Source organism: Merops nubicus, unplaced genomic scaffold (genome assembly GCF_000691845.1).
Source record: "Merops nubicus isolate BGI_N331 unplaced genomic scaffold, ASM69184v1 scaffold37623, whole genome shotgun sequence".
In the NCBI taxonomy this organism is placed as follows: Eukaryota; Metazoa; Chordata; class Aves; order Coraciiformes; family Meropidae; genus Merops; species Merops nubicus.
This window is the reverse complement of record NW_008601627.1, coordinates 1-7,059: the sequence shown is the minus strand read 5'-3', so window position 1 is coordinate 7,059 and position 7,059 is coordinate 1. Positions and strand designations below refer to the sequence as shown.

The window sequence follows — 7,059 nt, the reverse complement described above, 5'->3', positions numbered from 1 at the left end:
TCCTCTGGACGTGTGGCCTGTGCCTCGTCTGTACCAACCTTGTCTTGTTTCTGGTGGGAGGGGCAGGGCCCGGTCTCTGCTCTCAGGGATTGGTGGTGTGCTGATCCTCGGGGGATCCTCCTAGCTTTCTTAGGGCTGCTTAAATTCTCTAGTAAAAGAGAGATGTTTGCAGCAGAGACGTAACATGGGAGGAGGAGTCCTTTGTGTTGGGGAAGGGGGCTCTGCACCCATCCTTTCTCCCCAGGGTGCAAGCAGCCACCAAATCCCACTGCTGCTGATGGAGTCCAGTAGCAGGGCAGGCAGCAGAGGGAACTCCTGGCCCCTCACTACATCTCTGGTGGGAGCCCGACTGGTTTCTGCCTCTCCGAGGAGCGTGGAAAGTAGTCAATAGGCTTTTTTTTTTTTTTTTACCATGGATCTCTCTTGCTCCTTGGTACTGATATCTCTGTTGTTTTTTGATCTCTCAGAGCCTTTTTCGGTGCCCTGGTATGCAGTCATCTCCTGGCTCCTTGCTGCTTCTCAGTTCTTCTATTCCACCGGCCACCAGCCCATCTTCCCAGCCATCCACTGGAACGCAGCCTTTGTGGGCTTCCACCTTGACCACAGCACGAACCTTCTGCCTGCCGTCCTGGTGGGCGCCAACACCTTTGCCTCCCATATCCTCTTTGCAGGTAAATCAATTTCTCCCGGGGCTGTTGAGCCTGAGCAGCCATGGCATGCTGCTGTGCCTCGTCTGGAGGCCTGCAGGCTGAGCACGAGGCGATGAAGGCTCCAGCACCAGCTGAACAGCAGCGTCCTTGCTGTCCCCTCCTGGGGCCTCAGAGCTGCCCGTGGCCTGCAGCCTCCATGCAGTTGTGCCTGACCAGCAAAGTGGAGCTGGGGTATATGGTTCCTGCACGTCCAGGGAATGACCTAGGGCAGAGCCTAGACTGCTCCTCACCTCATGGGCTCCGGTAACTTCATGTGCCTTTGTCCTTGAGGTAGTTGGCTGCCCTCTGCTCCTGCTTTGGCCCTTTGTGTGTGAGATGCCCAGCTTGCAGAGGAAGAAGCCCAAGAAGGAGCCTCATGAGGAGCTGCAGGAGGCTGAGGAGCACATGATGGAGATGAGGCTGCGGGAGTCCCCAGAGAAGTTCTCCACTGCTCTGCTGCAGCTGGGACTGAAGTATCTCTTTGTCCTTGGGACACAGGTATGAACAGAGGTGGCGTGGCTGTGGTGTAGGCTGTCCAAGAGGAAAACAGGTTCCTGTGAGAACTGTGGGGCACTCAGATGAGAGAAAGAGGTTACTCAGCCCAGTCAGGCCCAGGGGTGGTATGTCTCGTTGCAGGTGGAAGAGCAGCTGCACAGGTTCTCTTCTCAACCATGCCATTTGCACTGTGCTTTGGGAAGTGATGCAGCACAGAAGCCCCAGTATGGATTAGGCTGCTTTTCATACCTGTCTGTCCAGAAACTATGGGGTTGTAATCCTGCTCCCTCTCTTCCCGACCACGCAGGTTTTGCAGCAGCGATGTTTTTTTGTCTGATCCTGTGCTGTGGTGATAGAGAGAGCTAAACAGCAGAAATTTAATCTGTGAAAGAAGCTAATAGCTTCCTGGGGTTTGGCCCTTTTAAATCATTCTCTTGTGTGGTCAGACCACAGACACTGTAAGGGAGGGGGCAGGCCCTGCAGCAGAAGAGCAGGAGCGCCCCAATGAGTGAAATACTAATTTGAGTTAGCCCCATTGTGAGCCCTGTGTGCTGTCCCAGCCTGGCCCCAGGAGGGCCTGCAGATGCCCCAAGCTTCTTGTGTTTCCTGACTTGAGGGCATGATGGAAGGGAATCTCCTTTGGGAGGCTTATTTCTGGTGTGGGCTGTACCAGCCTCTCAGGTCTGTGAGGTTCAGTACCACCCTCAGATGAGAACCTAGTGCCCAGGAGGTCTCTCCAGAGTCACTCATAACTTGTTTTTCCTGATCCCTCCCACAGCTTCTGGCCTGTGTTTGTGCAGCTATGATCCTCAGGAGGCACCTCATGGTCTGGAAGGTCTTTGCCCCAAAGTAAGTCCCAGGAGTTGCTCTGATGCTGGGTTGAGGCTCATTTCCCTGATGTCCTGACTAGAGTTCGGAGATGGTAATGTTGGAAGGGACCTTGCAATCAATATTCTGACTTTCTACCTAGCAGAGTTTGTAGGACTGTCCTTAAATTCCTGCCTCACGTTCAGAAACTGCACTTGAGTTAGAGCCTAGAAATTTCTCCTTATTTTGATTTTCAAGGACACACAGAGCCCACGTGGAAGCTAAAAATGTTCAGGGCAAAGAGCCAAAGGTAGAGATGCCAGACAAGAAATGGTAAACCCAGAAATGCTAAATTAGCAGATCTTTGGTGTAGTAGGAGTGTGGGGTGGCTTGGGCCTCTGAGGGATTCAGAATCCTACCTGGGTGTTATCCTCAATGGCCTCTAAACCAGAGGCATGGTTGTCTTACAGATAGCAGACAGCAGCTGCTGGGGAATGAGTGTGATTCAGGTTTTGGGATCCGAGGTAGCTGCAGTGTCAGGAAAATGCTCTGGGAGTGAGGGCAGCAGCAGCAGCAGCGTGCCTTCGCTGGCTGTGACACCCTGAATGTTGTGCTGGCAGGTTCCTCTTTGAGTCGCTGGGCTTCGTGGTGAGCAGCATCTGCCTCCTGCTGGGGATCTCCCTGGTGATGCGTGTGGACTGTGCTGTCAGCACCTGGTTCAGTCAGCTTCAGCTCAGGTAACCTTGGAGACATGGGGAACCTGACCCTGCTCGTCGGCCCAGGCTGTGGTTGTCTCCTTGCCTCCCTCGGGCCGGGAGAAATACTGAAGCCACCAGCAACGCGTGCCTGCCGACAGGAGGTGGAGCTGTCCCCAGCTCCCTGCCTCAGCGCCGCCGGACGGACCGCACCCTCCTGCTCCCTCCACCCTGCGGCGGGGTTTCTCAGCACTGCAGGTCAGAACTCTCTCGTTGGCAGCAGGAGGACTCTGCTGCAGGAGCCCAAGAAGCAGGACTCCTGTAGTGCTCCTCTGGAGAAACATCAGCCCGGTGGTCTTGCTGCTACTTTCCTGACATTTGTCCCCACTGTGCAGCTGGTCGGCTTCAGTGGCCAGCAAGGTGTCCGCTTGCCTCTGCAGAGAGAGTGATTCAGGGGAAGGGTCCTGCTGATGAGGGGGCAGGAGGCTGTGGGGAGAGAGAAGGCCCTGCAGCCACCAGTTCTCTTCGTGTGCTCAGTTTTCACACTGGAATCTAAGTGAACCTGGTTATGCCCGCAAATGGCTCCTGCGGTCTCGGTGGAAGCTGCTCCCCTGTCAAGTCAGTTGGTTGCTCTGCAGTGAGGCCCCTCCTGTTCCACGTGCACTCCCATTTTCCATGTCCTCCTCAGCCCTAGGAAGGGCAGTGGGGAGTGCTCTGGGCTGCCTCATCCAGCCTGAAGCAGGTTTAGCTCGTTGAGGGGTGGAAGCAGGGAGGCCTGTGTCCATGACCAGGAAACTCTCCACCCGTGGTCTCAGCCTGTCAGTGTCCCTGTGGGCTGGGCTGTAGCAGATGAGGCTCCCGAGCTCTTCTGAGCGTGTGCTGCCAGACACCGGCTGTTGGTGGGAGCGGTTGTGGTGCAGCAGGGTGTAGGGGCAGAGGGTAGCAGACCCCGTATTTGGTCTGGTCAGGAGGAAAGGGGAATCTGGAGTAGCTGTGCCAGCTTACAGGAGTGGCCTTGGTGTGAGCTCCAGCGCCTGGGAAGCTGCTGCTTGACAGCCCCGAGTGGGTGACAGCTCTTCTGGGAGCCAGCTGCAGTCACTGGTGTCTGTGTGTGTGCTGGGGGTTGTGTCACCTTGAAGGCACCCTGGGCGCTGCAGGTGATGGCATCTGTGATCCCATATTTGGTGCTTACCTCCCTCAACCTTGGTGTTCTGCATGGGACTTCATGCCCCAAGTGAGCTACCCCAAACCTGCCTTTGGCTGCTCACTGTCAGGAGATGACATTATTTCTTTCTTCATGGGCAGAATTAGAAAACAGTGACCATGGTGCCTGGCCACCTCCCAGCCAAGTTCCCCCTGCAGTTTCCATGACAGCTGGGATTACTTACTGCCCTGGACCACCCTGTGGCTTCACTTGGTGCTATGAAACCTTCAGTCTCCTTCACCTCTGGAGAGAGATGAGGATTGCTTGCTTGGGATTCCTGTGTGGATTTCTGTCCTGACCCCATTTTTTTTTAAATTCATGCACTGTGACTGCCCCTATTTGAGTTCCTCACTGCAGACTGCTGGCGTAGCTCCAGTCTCTTCCTCTCCTCTGCCCTGGAGAGTCCTGGTGAAAGTGTCTCATCAATTCTCTCATCATTTCAATGCCTGCCACTATGACCAAGTGCCCAGTTCCTGTGGAAGAGGCCTCTTGCAGGCAGGTTGTTTTGTATTTTCCCCCTGAAAAATGCTTGCCCAGGTGTTAGGTTGCAATTCAAGGGAGGCTTGAACTGCTCTGATTTTGGGGTTCCGTTGCCTGGCATCCTTCTGATCTGCTGGCTGTGCTCTCTGACCTCAGAATCACAGAATGGTTTGGGTTGGAAGGGACCTTAAAGGTCATGTAGTTCCAACACCCCTGCTGTGGGCAGGACAACCTTCCACCAGACCAGGTGGCTCAAAGTGCCGTCCTGCCTGGCCCTGAATGCTTCCAGGGAGGGGAAATCCACAGCTTCCCTGGGCAACCTGTTCCAGAGTCTCACCACCTTCACAGTGAAGAACTTATTTCTCAAATCTAATCTAAATCTGCCCTCTTTCAGTTTAAAACTGTTACCCATCATCCTGTCAGGACACTCCCTGAAAAAGTGTCCCTCCCTCCCCATCTTTCCTGTAGGCCTCCTTTAAGTACCTCTGTGTTGCTGTGAGGTCTGCCTGGAACATTTTCTTCTCTAGGCTGAACACCCTCAGCCTTGCATCTCCCCTGCCCTGTGTGCCCCTGCTGCTCAGTTTTACCTGACACTACCAGGAGTGGTTTGTAGCTGCTGTGACTCCCTGGGCTGCCTCGCTGGTGCTGGTGCAAGGCAAGGAGTGTCAACCTGCTACAGGGGAAGCTGGAGGGAGCTGGAATGCGTCAGACCACAAGTAGATGGCCTTAAGCAGTCCCACACTTAAAAACAGGTTATTTGCTGTATACTGTGATTCCTTGGTGTCCATACAGTTTTTGGTGCCGGGGGGGCATGATGGATGATGGTTGCATTGGTGTGGAGAGGAGGAAGGGGATGGAGGTAGCAGCTACATTTTCATTTGATGTGAGGTTCATCGAGATGACCTGTTCCTAAACCCCAAGGCTGGAGCCCAAATGGGTCTTGTTGTAACCTTGTAACCTGCTCAGGAGCTTGCTGCCTGAATATGTTTGTGCTGGCAGGAATCCTTATGGTCACTAATGCTGTAGAACTGGCCCCTGATGTCCCCGCAGCTGCCACCCAGGCCCCTGGGCTTCCTTCTCTCCCGTCCCTGGGACTGGTTCCTCTTCCAGTCGCCCCTGCCGTGCCGCTGAGCCTGGCTGTGGCCGTGGGCCGCCCCTGCCGTGCCGCTGAGCCTGGCTGTGCCCGTTGCCCCTGGGCCTCCTCTCTCCATCCCTCCGTGCCGCCCCTCGCCTTCCTGCCGGGGCTGGGGGCTCACGGCCCTGGGAGGCCCCAGCAGGGCAGAGGGGACAGCAGAGCTGCGGCGCCCGGAACGCACATTTATCTCACTGGAGGCTGAGCAAAACTGGCAGTCACAAAGCACAAGCACATTCTTGTCACTGCAGAGATGCCAGGGAGTGCTGGCTGCTCGGCCAATGCTGCTACACCAAAGAATTCAGATTCAAAATGAGCTTTCCAAGTGCTGGAGATGCTCCTGCTTTCTTTCATTGACTTTTTCAGCCTTTGGCAGCCTTCCTCAGCTGACCTGAAGCTATTGTTGTGCTGCTGTTCCCCTGAATGTGCTGAGGATGATGGAGTTGATGGTGGTCCAAGGCTTGGTGGCCTTGGAAGCAGGACACGCTGCTGAGGGTAGAGCAGATATGGCTGTGTTTGCTGATTTAAAACCCCAAGGAGTGTCCAGAAGAAGGTGCCTGCTGGTCAAAAGCAAGGCTCTTTGGGAGCATAGGGAGCAGGCTGTGCCCTATGTCCCTCTGCAGAGGTTGTTGCTGGAGCCTGCTGTGTCCCTCTTGTAGCAGTTTTTCATAGAATCGTGGAATCATCAAATTGTTTAGGTTGGAAAAGACCTTTAAGATCATAGAATGATAGAATCATAGAGTGGCTTAGGTTGGAAGGGACCCCAGAGATCATCTAATCGAACCTCCCTGCCATGGGCATTGGGTCCAAACTTTAACCCAGCACTGCCAAGTCCACCACTAAACCATGTCCCTCAGCACCACATCTACATGCCTTTTAAATACCTCCAGGGATGGTGACCCGACCACTTCTCTGGGCAGCCTGTTCCAGGGCTTGGTGAAGAAATTTTTCCTTATGTCTAACCTAAACCTCCCCTCATGCAGCCTGAGGCCTTTTCCTCTTGTCCTGTTCATCTTTAGCTGGGAGAAGAGACCAACCCCCACCTCCCTACAGGCTCCTTTCAGCGACTTGTAGATAGCAAGAAGGTCTCCTCTGATCCTCCTTGTCTCTAGGCTAAACAACCCCAGTTCCCTCAGCTATGCCTTGTAGGACTTGCACTCTAGACCCTTCACCAGCTTCGCTGCTGTCCTCCTGTGTGTGCTCAGCAGGGTGGTTTCCATCCCGCGCCCCACGGAGCAGCTGCACGTTGGCATTTTGCACGTGTCATGTGTGTACTTCTTGGCAGGTCTGCCCAGCGCCCTGTCCCCCTGCGCTGAGCTCCACTGTGAAACTTCCCTGGCTCAGGCTGGTGACGAGGTGCTGTGTCCCGTCGGCCAGGCGTGGGGCGGGGGTGGAATTGCATCTCAGTTTTGCATCCTGGGAAACGGCGACTGAAAGCCACCACTGCTGTGAAAGGTCCTGGCTGTTGGCTCCCTGCTCTGGTCCGAGGGGCCGTCGCTGCCCCGCTGCCATCCCCAGGGACGCCGCTGCTGTGAGGAAGTCGGCGTGTGTCCCCTC

General features: G+C 55.1%; 1 protein-coding gene across 1 annotated transcript in view; it reads left to right on the top strand.

Moving 5' to 3' along the window:
* The window catches only part of PIGO (phosphatidylinositol glycan anchor biosynthesis, class O), a gene marked incomplete at its 3' end in the record, with an annotated part of 3,115 nt that extends 387 nt beyond the window's left edge, over nucleotides 1–2,728 (top strand). Inside the window, exons 2-5 of the mRNA XM_008938050.1 lie at nucleotides 468–671; nucleotides 985–1,187; nucleotides 1,963–2,033; nucleotides 2,612–2,728. Coding sequence (XP_008936298.1) covers nucleotides 468–671; nucleotides 985–1,187; nucleotides 1,963–2,033; nucleotides 2,612–2,728 — 595 coding nt within the window. The remainder of the gene's footprint in view (nucleotides 1–467; nucleotides 672–984; nucleotides 1,188–1,962; nucleotides 2,034–2,611) is intronic.
* Nucleotides 2,729–7,059: the final 4,331 nt, after the last annotated feature.